Source organism: Podarcis muralis, chromosome 3 (assembly GCF_964188315.1).
Source record: "Podarcis muralis chromosome 3, rPodMur119.hap1.1, whole genome shotgun sequence".
NCBI lineage: Eukaryota > Metazoa > Chordata > Lepidosauria > Squamata > Lacertidae > Podarcis > Podarcis muralis.
Window position 1 is genome coordinate 21,543,410 of NC_135657.1, and position 14,723 is coordinate 21,558,132.

General features: G+C 43.6%; 1 protein-coding gene across 1 annotated transcript in view; it reads right to left on the minus strand.

Moving 5' to 3' along the window:
* CAMKMT (calmodulin-lysine N-methyltransferase) overlaps window positions 1-14,723 on the minus strand; it is a 239,651-nt gene that overhangs the window by 224,056 nt on the left and 872 nt on the right. The window contains exon 2 of the mRNA XM_028724823.2: window positions 6,436-6,611. Coding sequence (XP_028580656.2) covers window positions 6,436-6,611 — 176 coding nt within the window. The remainder of the gene's footprint in view (window positions 1-6,435; window positions 6,612-14,723) is intronic.

A 14,723-nucleotide genomic window follows, 5' to 3' on the forward strand; every position in this document is an offset into this window, starting at 1 on the left:
ATATGGGGTGACATGAAATATGTGTCTCAGTCAATGAAAAACACATTCTTGACTTTTTACTTTTTTGCCACTCTTAGGACAAAATCAAGACTACACACTTAGCAATTCAACAGTCACCATAGAAACAATAGTTCTATACAAAGGAAGGATGTTCCAACCTTCATCTCTTTCAGAGACCTAGATGTCTGCTGATGAATAAGAAACCTGCACAACTCGACTCTTCCTGTGAATAGGGCACATAGCATTCAAGCTATGCAAGGTTATTTAATCCAAGCATGTCTTTCTGATGTTCAGGCCAAAAGACAGGCAAGGATTATTCTCAACGTATCTTAGGCTTACCAACACAAAGACAGGAAAAAAAATGCGTTAACCCTAAGCACACTGATTCAGTAATACATAAAGCATTTTCTGTCAAGGTTACAATCCTATTCACACTTTCCTCAAATAAGTTCCAGTGACTCAATAGGGCTTATTTCTGAGTAGACATATTGAGGATTGCATTTTAAAGTAATTTTAGAACAGGTGTGTAAATAAACAATGCACATACTTCACTTCTTTTTTTAAAAAAAAATCAATTTCTTTTTAGCAGAAAGAAAAACCCCTGGATTCCCGCTCCCATGGCTTCAGAATTTTTGGAAATCTGTCATCTCCACTACCAGTGCTGTAGGTAAATTATTCTATAACTCCAAGTACTTCATAGGAGGCCTAGCCAGCTATCCACAACTTTATGACCTTTCAGTAGCCATTTCTATGTGTAAATATGTTCCTTTAAAAACCAAGTAAGAGTCTTGTGGCTTTGTTGTTGTTGTTGTTGTTGTTTAGTCGTTTAGTCGTGTCCGACTCTTTGTGACCCCATGGACCAGAGCACGCCAGGGACTTCTGTCTTTCACTGCCTCCCACAGTTTAGTCAAACTCATACTGGTAGCTACAAGAACACTGTCCAGCCATCTCGTCCTCTGCTGTCCCCTTCTCCTTGCGCCCTCCATCTTTCCCAACATCAGGGTCTTTTCCAGGGAGTCTTCTCTTCTCATGAGGTAGCCAAAGTATTGGAGCCTCAGCTTCAGGATCTGTCCTTCCAGTGAGCACTCAGGGCTGATTTCCTTCAGAATGGATAGGTTTGATCTTATTGCAGTCCATGGGACTCTCAAGAGTCTCCTCCTCCAGCACCATAGCTCAAAAGCATCAATTCTTCGGCAATCAGCCTTCTTTATGGTCCAGCTCTCACTTCCCTACATCACTACTGGGAAAACCATAGCTTTAACTATACGGACCTATGTTGGCAAGGTGATGTCTCTGCTTTTTAAGATGCTGTGTCTAGAGAGAGTAATTGCAGAGTCCACCTTGGTTTTTCTTTTAGCTTCCCCTATATTACTGGTTATGTTTATTTGGATGGATTTGTTTTAATGTTTCACTGTTGCTCATGTTTGGAATTGGTTATTATATTGTTTGCTGTATCCCACCTTGGCATCTGTATTGATGAAGTGCAGGTTAGCAAACCTTTTAATAACAATAAACTCCTTCTAAAACCTCTTTCATGGGCACTTGAGTTATCACAATTCTCCAGAGCCATCAAGGGAAGAGACTACCACCATTAGTGCTGTGCTAATGTTTTTCCCCAATGTTTTAATTAATGAGAAAACATAGGAGAGTGGTCATAAGATAAGAGGAGGCCCTCTTATGGATTAGTAAGTGGTTAAAGAATAGGAAGAAGGAATGATAATACATTTCTCACAATGGAAGGGTATATCAATGTGGTCTTCCAAGGATCTGTATTGGAATTGTGAGACAGAACTGCAAGCGCCCTCCTTCCCTGAGTAGGGACCAGAAATAGCTCCAGGATCTCCAAATTGAAATTTGCTACCACTAGTCCTCCTGCCTCTAATCTCGGGGAAAGGCTGTTACCAAGGTTCTGAGCGTTTAATTTTAGTTATGGGGATGAGGAAACAATTAACCTCCCCGTCCCTCTCAAGGGAACTGGCAGATTGCTTGCCTCATTCAGATACCCACTGACGTGTGCACAAAGTGTGAAGCCAAACAATATGGGCAGGCGAGGGGAGAAATATCGCTTTGAGTCTGGCAGACGCACACTCAAGAACCCCAACAGCTGATTTTAAAAGCCGCCAGGAAGGAAAAGGTATATGGGGGGGGGGAGGTTTAAGTCTATCAATCATAGTGAAGCTATTTACAAACAGGCTTCTGGTCCCCTTGCGGGCAGTGGCAGAGCTTCATGCTCTGGCACAGAGGGGCGGAGAGCAGGTGGGGGCGTGGTGCACTGCCCGCAGGGGTGTGGCACCCACCGCAGGCGGGTGGGCAGCCGCGATGGCACCCCACCGGGATTGCGCTGCCGGGGGCGGTGCGCTCCCGCCGCACTCCTCTTCCTCTGCCGGTGCTTGCGGGTAACGTAGCAGTGCTGGTAGTCAGAAGGAGGTTAAGGAACAATGAACAAATGTTGGCTATAGTCCTGCTGTGAATCTCACATATGGCTAAAGCTTGATAATTTTCAGAATTTGGAACTTCTTATGACCTTGAGTGTATTAGTGTTTATCGCTAACTGAACATCTACTTTGGACTTGGTCTCAGATCTGCACATTTCTCAGTTCTAATGTTCAAGTCAGACATGTGGAAGGTCATGACAACCAGCATACAATAAAAGATGCCACTTGCCTTGCAAAACTATCTTTAAGCCTAGTGCAGCAACTCCAGCTTGGTTCATAGCATATCTGAATACACAAGTTGATCCATGTTGATAGCCCTTGAACTGATACAGCTTGCCCTTTAGACTTTTTGCCATGAGCCACAGACAACCTTGTGAACTTTCTATAGTATTTAGCCTTGTCAAGATAATTCCTGACAGCCTTAAGATGCTCAATGGGCTCTTTGCGAAACAATCCTGGGACATGGGAAAACTCAAAGCTGCCTTTATCAAGTTTCTCTGTAAAATCTGCTTTATCCTAGGGAACGTTAGCATAAAGAAGAACCATGCTCCAAACCTGGGAGTTATTACCACAAGGAACAGTTCTTCACTCCTAAGTTGTAAGAAAGATATAACTGAGTACAGTGGAACCTCGGGTTACGCTGCCTCCGGCTTACGTCACCCTCAGCTTGAGTCCGGCGCAAACCCAGAAGTACCGGAACGAGTTAAGGGTCCACAGCGTTCGCGCATGCGCAGAAGCACTAATATAATAAATAATAATAATAATAATAATAATAATAATAATAATAATAATTTATTATTTATACCCCGCCCATCTGGCTGGGTTTCCCAGCCACTCTGGGCGGCTTCCAACAGAACACTAAAATACAATAACCTATTAAACATTAAAAGCTTCCCTAAACAGGGCTGCCTTCAGATGTCTTCTAAAAGTTTGGTAGTTATTTTTCTCTTTGACATCTAGTGGGAGGCCGTTCCACAGGACGGGTGCCACTACCAAGGAGGCCCTTTGCCTGGTTCCCTGTAACTTGGCTTCTCGCAGTGAGGGAACCAACAGAAGGCCCTCGGCGCTGGACCTCAGTGTCCAGGCCACCTCCACGATGGAGGTGGAGACCCTCCTTCAGAGATGCTAAATCACACGCACGCGTGCACAGATACAACACTTTGGGTTGTGTCATTTTTGGATTATGGCAGGGCCTCCGGGATAGATCCCCGCCATAACCCGAGGTTCCACTGTAATGTTAAAAGTGTGCGATATTAAAAACTAGCAACCATGTACCCAGCGTTGCTCTGGTGGGGGAAGTGCACTTTTGAATCAGTTGCTAAAATTGGCAATTATGAAAGATTTGGTCTACCATCTTGATTCAAAATGGCATCCAACCATTCATAAACATAGACAAAGCAATCACTATTCAAAAAAGTGTGATGATCTCTCCAGAGGCACCCAAATCAGCAGTTTGACATCACCACACCAATTAGACAATAATATCTTCAGAGGCACCCAAACTGGAGCAGATTGGAATGGTTCAGTCTGCCATGTGGATTCAAAGTAGTGGTGGGTCCATTTACCACAATGCAGCAGCCATGGCAGCCAGATAAGCTACAGTAAAGGAGTAGGAGGCGGCAGGGCAGCTGGAGCCTGAACCACACTTAGGCAGGACACACTGAGGGCTATGATGTGAAAAGCAGGGATGGCAGAAGGGTGAGTCCAAGCAGGCCTGGCACAGCAGCTAAGCACATGCAGCAGTGCTGCAGGAATTGTGCGCCAAGGGTTCAGTTGTCCTGGCTGCAAGGGTCTGCTTCACCAATATGTTTCCTGCAGGGTATGTGTTTGCAAAGCAGCACCCAGCAGGACTGATTTCTCCTGCTCTCTGCAGTGTGGTCAGGAGGTCCTTCTCCTCCCTCGCTCCTGACTATATAGGATTTTTTAAACCTTAATAAAACATTGAACTCTGAATCAATTCTGGGTTGCATCCAAATCAGGTACTCCCAGGTCAGATCAGGGCCCTAGATCAGGGTGTGTGTAAAGCTGTAAAATTACATTATCCATTTATAAATTTCAATAGTTGGGAGGTTCTTCGAATTCCTGGGCAACTTCAGCTAATATTTAATAAGATGTACTTTAAATTAAACTTTATATGTGTATGTCCTTTTCCACTAAGAACTGGTGCCATTCAATGATTTCTAAGTTGTGTAAACTCAGTCAGATCCTCCGGAACAATACCTTCTAGGCAGGAAATATAAAACTCAGCATCCACAGCAGGCTTAATAAGGGGCTACAGGAAAAAAGTATAGCCTTCAGGTTGTTTAAGCTACTGCTGTCCTGCTATGAAGTACAAGCTTCAGAAGTGTGTGGAGTCAAATAAATGATAGAAAGAAAACTATAAATCTAACTTTGGTAACTCATTTATCAAGTGCTTTATCAGGACTGTCAAAATCTTGTACAGTAATAGTTCCCGCAGGGTTTTATAGCTGCTTTGTGCGAGCTGTTGCATCAGAGGTTTCAGTGGGATTCCACAGCATGCTCAAATTCTCCTTGCTGAGAACATCTCTCTGTTTGGCCATCAAATGTATTCTGACATTTTCCGATAGCCAGTTTACTATGAGAGAAAGCTGGATTATGGAAAAATATATTAATATAAAAAATGCCATGAAGACAAGATGAGGAGATGGATTGTAATCCTGGTGGTAGTACCAAGAGTGGGACTAAAATGATTGCAGCAGACAAGTGTAACTAAACTCAGATTGTCATTAAACTGCTCAGAGGGATCCACTTCAGGTGAAAAAAATAATAAGTGGGCACGGGTGATTTCTTCCATACCCCTTCCTCCAGCCACTAGGGTCCCAGCTAGGCTCCAAGACCAGAAATGCAACAGTTGGGAGAAATGCCACGTGGGAGAGATTGCAGAAGGTAGCATAAAGGCAAGAAGTTCAGCACTGAGCGTGCTGCTTTCCCCCTTGAAATCCTCCATCTGCTTCACCTGTGCTTGCATTTGAAGGCACAGGTGTCCAGGCCTGGCCTTGTGAAGAAGGCCGTGGGGCATGGTGGCAAGACAGGTCAGATGCAGTGAGTAAGCAACTTGCTCTGACAAATGATAGCAGTGGTCTGCTTCCGGTCTACCTCTCCAAGTCTCTGTTCCTTTTGTGAGAACTGTATCCTTTAGGGCCAACCCTCTGGCCTGCAGACAGGCATTTCTGGGCTCCCTGGTATCCCACCTGGTGCACTCACTACATGATAAGGACAGCGAGTAGATTGGGAGGAAGGTGAAGGCACAGATCAAGATACCCAGTCTGGCTCCTTACTTAGCTAATGACTCTGCACCCTCTGCAGTATTTTGGTCACTGTTGGACTCTGGGGACATGACACCAGGTCTGCCACCATCACATCTAGTTCCATCCTTAGGGCAAACACCATGTTGCATTTACACACTTGAACATGAACCCAATAGCTAGCTCCTTTACATTTGGGAGGAAGATTTGGTGCACAAAATTGGCAGGGGGTACATAGTATTCTCCCTTCCTGCCACATCTCTGCTCCAAACCACTCCCAAGTCACTTTCCCCTTTATAGTTCCAATTCTCTCCTGCATAAACACAAAAATCAGCTCAAATATGTGTTTTGTGGCACATATGAGAATGCAACCAGTGCAAGAAGTTAGACAGCAAACCAGTGCAAGTAGGTAAATAGGTACTGCTGTGGCGGGAAGGTACACATGTGCCAGCAGTACCTATTTATCTACTTGCACTGGTATGCTTTCTATCTTCTAAGTTGGCAGAAGCTGGGACAGAACAATGGGAGCTCGGTGGTTTAGACCACAGCAATGCATATTGATTGAACTGGACAAAGCAAATTCAACTGAATATTGAAATTCATATAATGATTTCATCAAATCTTAATATGTGCCTAAATTATTTAAACTACTAAAAATGAAAATTGAAAAGGGATAATCAAAAGTGACATGTGGCAGGCATAGACAGTACCTGCAAAAATAGAAGAATACTTACTTCAAGGTTATACTGTACTCAGGATAATAGATGCTTTTGTACTGAAGCCAGGTTCCTTGGTCATCTTCTGCCACCCTGCTCTCCTCTTCTGTTACTGAGAAGAGACTGAATGAAGCAAATCTCCTTACTGATACTTGCGGAAGGTGAACATTCTTCAAGTGTTTTTTCTTCAGAACCTTTGGTTAAAAAAAAAAGTCATGAAAATTTAACCACTTACAATATAGCGCTTTAATGCTCAAAAGCAATTATTCAAATTGAAAATGTCTCACACCGGGGTAATTGCAAGCTAGCAGCTATTGTTGACATCTTTATAACCATGAAAGTAATGTAATGCAATACACACTACAAGGACACAGGAATGTTGGAGCTGTGTGGGCGGGTGTGGGATAGGATGGCAACCCAAAACTAGAAGTGTGGGGAGCAAGTACAGGAGCAATGTAGGTAAGATGGCAATGACACAATGTCATCATGCTGAATTTGTCTTAAGTTAGTCAATCCAGATCAAGGATGGGGAACCTGTGGTCCTCCAGATTTTGTGGGATGCCCATCAGCCCCAACCAACATGACCAGGGATAGGAACAAAAGAAAAGCCCTGCTGGATAAGGTCAAAGGCCCATCTAGTCCAGCATTCTGTTTTCACAAAAGTTAACCAGATGCCTATGGGAAGCCCCCAAGGAGGACCACAGTACAAAAACAATATGGTGGAAGTTGGGAGACCCACACCATCTGGAGGGCCATAGGTTCCCCAACCCTGATCTAGCTGATAACCAGGGCTACACAGTTTATGAAAAACATTCTCTCTTATTTGGTTAATAAGGACTTTGCATACCTCCAAAAAGCCATTCTTTCACATAATCTTTTTTTTTTTTTATGGCAGAAATGCCTATTCAAGTTTAACTCAAATTCAATTAACACTGCAACCCTATCCTCAAATTATGCTGGTTGGCCAAGAATAGGATTGCTACTAAACACTCAGCATAAGCACGATACAGCTTACAATTTAATTGGTAGTGCTGTGTTGTGGCATGGTGACGTCCCGTTGCCTCTGCTGACTCCCTGCCGGGACCTCAGCCACTGGGAGATGCAATAGCCTCTCCTGAAGGAAGTTCAACCCCTTGGAGAATCAACTCGCAAGTGGACTATTGATACCAGTTATGCCCAATGCCTAAGTCAAAGCCACTTACATCTGTAATCAATAATTTGTGACCTAATTTGAACCAAAGAATGTTGTTACGTATGATCATTTAATCGTTGATGCCCGGGAAGCAGGGTGTTCACAGGGCCTGGGTGCGCAACTCAAAGTTATGCCAGCATTTGTGTTGCTTGGAGTTACACGCACATAATCTGTGTGGAATAACTGGTAGTCCACCAATATTTGACCCTTTCTTCTGTGAAGCCTATAATCTCTGGGTCTGATGTGCAGGCGTCCTAACCACTGGACCATTATTCCTTCTTTGTCTGGCCCTGAAAAATATGACTAATGTGGTGGCAACATTGGGAGCAACACTGTTTGGTGGGTGGCAACAGAGTTATAAGGCATGCTATGAGAGTGGTTGGCATTTTTATATTGCCACTTTTTCTCCTATATTTGTACTTTTGACACTACTGCTGGGAGAGTTTAGGACCCAAATTAGTTATGTCAATCTAAATTCCAATATAGTGACAGCCCTCTTAAATAGGCCATAGGGTTGCTCTGCACATTCAGCAAAACTCTAGGATCAAATGAAATCTCTCATTATAAAGCTTTCAATTATCAACATTTCAGCAAGACACAGGGAAAAACAGATTAACCATAACAGTAGCTATGTTACAAAAACTGATAGTATGGAAGTGCATTAACATTTTGTGTCTTTCAATCTCCTCAAAGCATTTACAAACCTCATTTTTTCTATTGCCCTGTGGTATAAACCGTTTAGCTGTTTTAGAAACAAAGATGAAAAAGCAAAAGGTGACAAACCTGTTCAAGGCTGGCTAACATGAGGCTTTGAAAAGGTTGAGAGACAGTGTTCTCTGTTTACATGATGCCCTCTGAGTGAACTTCAAGGATCACTAACTTACCTTATACAGCCATTCTAAATGAATGCGCCCCAGGGACCCTTACAACAAGCACATTATCCAGAAAAGCAAATGAGAATGGTCACTAAGGAAACAGACAAGCACAAGAAATAAAGAAAGCTGATCCATAAAGCTATAACCTAAATTCTTGACTAGTTCCAACTGTAGAAAATGAATGGGAAGTATTTCATTTGATAGTATTGGGCGGTCATTTTTTTAAAAAAAAGAGCTACAGAAATACTGGCATTCTCCCAACCATTTGCATCCAAAATAAAGGTGGTGTTCGGTATCTAATGCATTTTCCTTTACATTCATTTGAATGAGTTCTGGCTTAATTTAACATTTTTTAAAAAGTATTATTTTAATTCACCTGCAGACATGCTTTTTTTTTTTTATCCATTCTGAAATGTCAGAGTCCTATGAAGAGTGAGGCATGCTTAAGCTTGCAGTGCCCAGTATAAAACTTATAACAAAGTATATAATATCATTGATTAATTGAAATATACGCAGACCACAAAAATTGTTTATGGAATTCAAGTCATGTTTGCAAAATGTGTTAAGCCATAAACTATGGTTTAGTAATGCTCCCATTTGTTTCTCCCTTCTTATGAGCCGGTAATCAAACTATGCAGTGGATAGCTTAACATGAAGTTCAAGCAGCGGGATCGTGCTTTGTTCCATCTTAACAAATCACAACAGGCAACCAGCCCTAAACCATGGTTTGATTTTGGCTTAGCAACCGCGGTTTGTTAAAACCTAGCAACCCACAATCCCAGATCTGTGTGTCATATCTTTGTGATATGCTGAGCCCCTCACACAAAGGGGGGTGCAAAGCAGGAGAGGTTGGGCTGTATGCAGCAACACACTGTTCAGGCACATAATTTATGGCTTTGCGTTACATGCAAACACAGTCTTTGTGGCGAACATTGTGAGAATGGTAGGAGTGCCCATCTCGTAGATTTATGGGGTAAAATCAAGCATATTAGTAGAGTGGAGTGGATAAATATGGAAGTGGGTATGATTACACGGACTGGAATAGAAGTCCAAGTCTGAGTGTGTATTTTCACAAAACATGCAGAGCTACCTTCACATCTAGAAGGAAGCTGTAGGAAAGAAAAATAAGTTAAGGGTGAAATGCTAGTACCTGCTGCTGACCACGACATCACTGAGCAAAATTATAGCAGTGCATTCCTGCAGAGCCCTAAACTATCAAGCAGCAGCTATATAAAATCTATGCTTATGGGGCATGAACCAGTAAATGCAAGACATCTGAGTCATAACAAGCAGCGTGTGGTTCAAAAGCTGGATGCCTGAAAGATACTCAAGCCACACACTGTAAACCTAGAAGATCCAGCAATGTGTGATATCATTTTTACCTTCATCAACTTGACACATGATCCTTTTTCACTGACAAGATTTGGTATCATCATTCTTATTGGAAGAAATGTTTTGCCATTATATGATCAAGATCAAAATGATGAATGTATGAACCTCCAGGAGACACAACTTGCAGAGGTTAAGTAAATGTTCTTCAAAAATATCCATTATGTTATTTTCTGTTGAAAGAACCAAGAATGTGGTTCAAGGACTGTTCTGCACTCTTGTTGGTGTTCTGTAATTTTTTTTATCCACTTCAGCTCTCATTGCTAGGACACCCTGTTTCATTAATTTCATTTCAGTATTTATAGGCCACTTTTCAGGGTTAACCCTGTCAAGGCAGGCTCATAACAAATTAAAAGCTTAAATTACAAAATAAGAAGTGTTTGGTAAGCAGCGTCATCGTAGAAATAACACTGATTTGTGAATTGTGTGTATGTCAGGTATTCGTTTTTCATTGCTATCCAATATTAGCACAATTTAAATGAAGCCCTTTATTGTTTGTTGCTCTAAAAGTCTTCCAGAAAAGCAGTAAGCCATACAGAAGACTAGTCTCACAGATGAATGATTTCACCACACTATATTCTATAACTTTTTCCCCTTGGTTCAAGGACACAGAGTTGAAAGCCACAGAGCTATATCTCAAAACTAAGAAGTCTGGTCCTTCTTGGCTGTTGTTTTCAGAAATACTCTGCTTAATCTAGGCCTCTCACCATTTGTGTGTGGTGGCATGGTTTATGCTTCTTTTAAACTTATTTTCTGTTTACACATTTTATTGTTATGGTTTTTCATTTTGATTGTCCTAAGACTCTTTGGGAGTGAACAGCAGGAAAACAAATCACAGTAGTTAATATTTAATTAAATTAAATATTTTAATAGGTTATAATTCCTACTATTCTAACAAAGGCTTGCAGGCACTGGACTGCTTGCCCCTGGTGTAACTTCATGCATTTCTAAAATTCCTGTCCACAGGAATGCATCTGAATAGGATACATTCTTATTAACTCTACTTTTGGAGAAACAGGTACTATTACCCACTGTGAGACATTCATTTTAAAGTGGTGTTATTATACTATTTAAGATTAATTGTGGTAATATATTTTAAAAGTAGTAAAAGTTAATTTGGTTAGTTACTCCCAGTATCCATCACAGCATTTAAGAAAGCTGTGGTAACTAGCAGAAGGACTGATACTGTAAATGTAATTTTGATATTGGGCTTCTAATGAAACAGGAGCTTGCTACATTGTGACAGTTTAGCTCAGGTTGAATTCTGATAGGCAGAGTATAATCAGCTACTGCTTCAAAATCATGGGTCCATTTGTCAATTTTGGACTCGCAGAAGGGAGTCATTAATCCCATAGGAACTTTTAATAAAAGTGAGCATACATTCTAATCAACATAGGTTTTACTTTTGAATTGCAGCTGGTTCACGTGTGCATATAGATAATTTGATTTCCTAGCACTTGATAAATGGCACATAAACTTTCCCATTGTGCTTGAAGATTCATATCACCCAATGTCAACTTAGTCTGTGACACTGGAATGATATATTAACTGATCCAAGTTATTTAACGTTGCAGCTCATGCTTCTGCAAATAAACCCTTACAATTATTAAAATGCACAACCCAATTTAATAATAATAATAATAATAATAATAATAATAATAATAATAATATACCACCCTTCATCCATAGATCTCAGGGCATTTCACAACATAAAAAATACAATTTAAGTAACACTTGCACAAATAGTGTTTATTCTTTTGACCACAACCGCTTAAGAAGGTTGAAGGATGTCTAATATTGTACAACACTCTTTATTAACTGACAAAGACTTTCCTCACAGAAACTTACTTCTTGAAACTTCTTAATAACATCTTGCCTACAAGCTCACATTTCACTACAGTGACATAAAAATTTGCCAATTCTTAAACTTTGTGCTATTTAAGGTTCTTTTTCAGGCGCTTATGAGAACACAGGGAGAGCCTGTGGATCAGGCCAATGGGCCATCTTAGTCCAGCATCCTGTTCTCACAGTGGCTGACCAAATTCCCGTGGGAAATCCGCAAGCAGAACCCAAGCACAAGAGCACTCTGCCCTCCTGTGGTTTCCAGCAACTGGTATTCAGAAGCATTGCTGCCTCTGACCATGGAGACAGAGCACAGCAATCATGAATTTCTCTAATCCTTTGTGGCCATCACTACTTCTTGTTTAACTATGTGTTGGGTAAAGAAGTACTTTCTTTTATTTGTCCTCAATCTTCCAACATTCAACTTCATTGGATGTCCACGAGTTCTAGTGGTACGAGAGAGAGAGAAAGATTTCTCTATCCTCCTCTTGTCGACTTTTCTCTAAACTAAAGGTAAAGGTAAAGGGACCCCTGACCATTAGGTCCAGTCGAGGCCGACCCTGGGGTTGCGGCGTTCATCTCGCATTATTGGACGAGGAGCAGATTCCGGGACATGTAGTCAGCATGACTAAGCCGCTTCTGGCGAACCAGAGCAGCGCACGGAAACGGTGTTTACCTTCCCGTCGGAGCGGTACCTATTTATCTCCTTGCACGTTGACGTACTTTTGAACTGCTAGGTTGGCCGGCGCAGGGACCGGGCAACGGGAGCTCACCCCCATCGCGGGGATTTGAACCGCCGACCTTCTGATCGGCAAGTCCTAGGCTCTGTGGTTTAATCCACAGTGCCACCCGCGTCCCATTTCTCTAAACCAGAAAGTCCCAAATGCTGCAAACTTTCTGCATAGGGGAGTTGCTCCACCCTCCTTGATAATTTAAGTTGCCCTTTTCTGAACGTTTCCCAATTATACAGTATGCTTTCTGAGGGGAGGCAACCACACAGCGCTTCAGGAGACATGATGCTGACAGTGGCGCAAAGGTTCTCCACACAATGCACCTTTGCGAGTGGCTCCCACACCTTGTGGCAGCCATGGGGAGCAGCTGTGCCCTGCAACTATAACAGGGATCAGCTTCGAAGGGTGGTATTTTGACTGACAAAAGGCTCAGTGCCACAGATCATTTGCACACAAAAAATACACCGCATTTCTCACTTATTTACTTAGAATATTGTTACCCACTTTTCATTGTTACTGCAATATCAGCGCTGGCCACAGAAAAGTCGAAAGAGAGATATAGAATAAAATCCAACAATAAAATTGTCACACCGCTCATTAAAAGCAACTTAAACACAGTAACAGCAATTTCAGCACTCATAACCACTGAACTCTCTCCAGCTCACTGAAGAGTGGGAGGAGGTTGATCTTTTAACTACTCTCTTGCCTAGCAACATGGTAAACCAGAAAAGCAATACACTACACTAAAATGTTAGAGAATGGGTGTTCTGGACAGCCAACGTGGTTTAGTAGTTAGAACAGCTTTTTTGCATATGCTGGCTGGGGCTGATGGGATTTGTATTCCAAAATATCTGGAGGGAAGCAGGTTGGAATGGGCTGGGTTAGTTAGAGCATGGGTAGACAAACTAAAGCCCAGGGGCCAGATCCGGCCCAATTGCCTTCTCAATCCGGCCCGCGGACAGTCCGGGAATCAGCATGTTTTTACATGAGTAGAATGTGCCTTTTTATTTTAAAGGCCTCTCTGGGTTATTTGTGGGACCTGCCCATAGGCGCCGACTCCATGGGGCCTGAGGGGGCCCGAGCCCCCTCAAAAATTCGTTTGGGGGGGCTCCGCCCCCCCCCAATAATTTAAGAAAATTATTTGGGGGGGCGCGAGTCCAGAGGGCCCAGCCGCGTCGTGCCCTCGGCCCACCCCTATTGTCAGAGGCTCAGCGTGGAAGTGTTAACAAAGTTTCAGAGGGGGGAGCGAGTGGGGGGGACGCGGGGAGGGGGTCCCCGCTTCTACGGCCGCCTTGCAGAAGCGGCCACCGCCCGGCGGCTCTGCCTTTGCTCGCAGGCCTGCCTGGGGGCTCCCTCGGCTCCAGCGCTGAGCTGGCGGCCCCGATCCCGGGAGCAAAGAGGCGTCGCGGGAGCGGCTAGGCCTGCGCCAGGGCCCTGACCCGACAGCTTCTCCAGCTCCCCAAGCCGAGGACAGCTTCGGCTGTGAAGCTGCGCCTTCCGGGCTGGCCCCTTCTCGGCTGGGCCTCGCCTCTCCAGCTCCCGGTATGTGTGCTCCGCGGTGGTCCCCGCTCCTTCCAGACCCTTCCACCGCCCCCTGCCAAACTGGCTGTAGATACAAGAAGGGCAGCTGGGGTGGGCTATAGAGGACCCTGCCTCCCCCTGCGGGGCTCATCTCTGGCAATTGGCTCAAGGAGCCCCCTGAGTTTTGGCATTGTCTCTCCGCGCCCCCCCCCCACCCCGCCTCTCTCCAGGAGCTTTATGGAGCCGCCTGGATCGGGTCTGCTTTGGAGAAGGGGAGCCTTCCTTGACCAGCATGGGCCCCCCCAATATTTTTTATAAGTCGGCGCCCCTGGACCTGCCTGGTGTTTTTACATGAGTAGAATGTGTCCTTTTATTTAAAATGCATCTCTGGGTTATTTGTGGGGCATAGGAATTCATTCTTTTTTCCCCTTCAAAATATAGTCCGGCCCCCCACAAGGTCTGAGGGACAGTGGACCGGCCCCCTGCTGAAAACGCTTGCAGCCCCCTGAGTTAGAGGGTTGCATCAGGGCTGGAAAGATTCGAGACAAGAGCCACCATTCAGCCATGAATGGGCAACCTTGAGTCCAATACTCCCCTTCAACCTAACCTACTTCACAGGGTTGTTGCAAGGATAGAAATGTTGACTAGAACCACGAACATCCACCCGGAGCTCCTTAAAGGGCGGGATAAAAATTGAAATAAATTATATTACTAACAGAAACAGCGGGGGGGGAGGTATATTGGACTTTGGTTCAT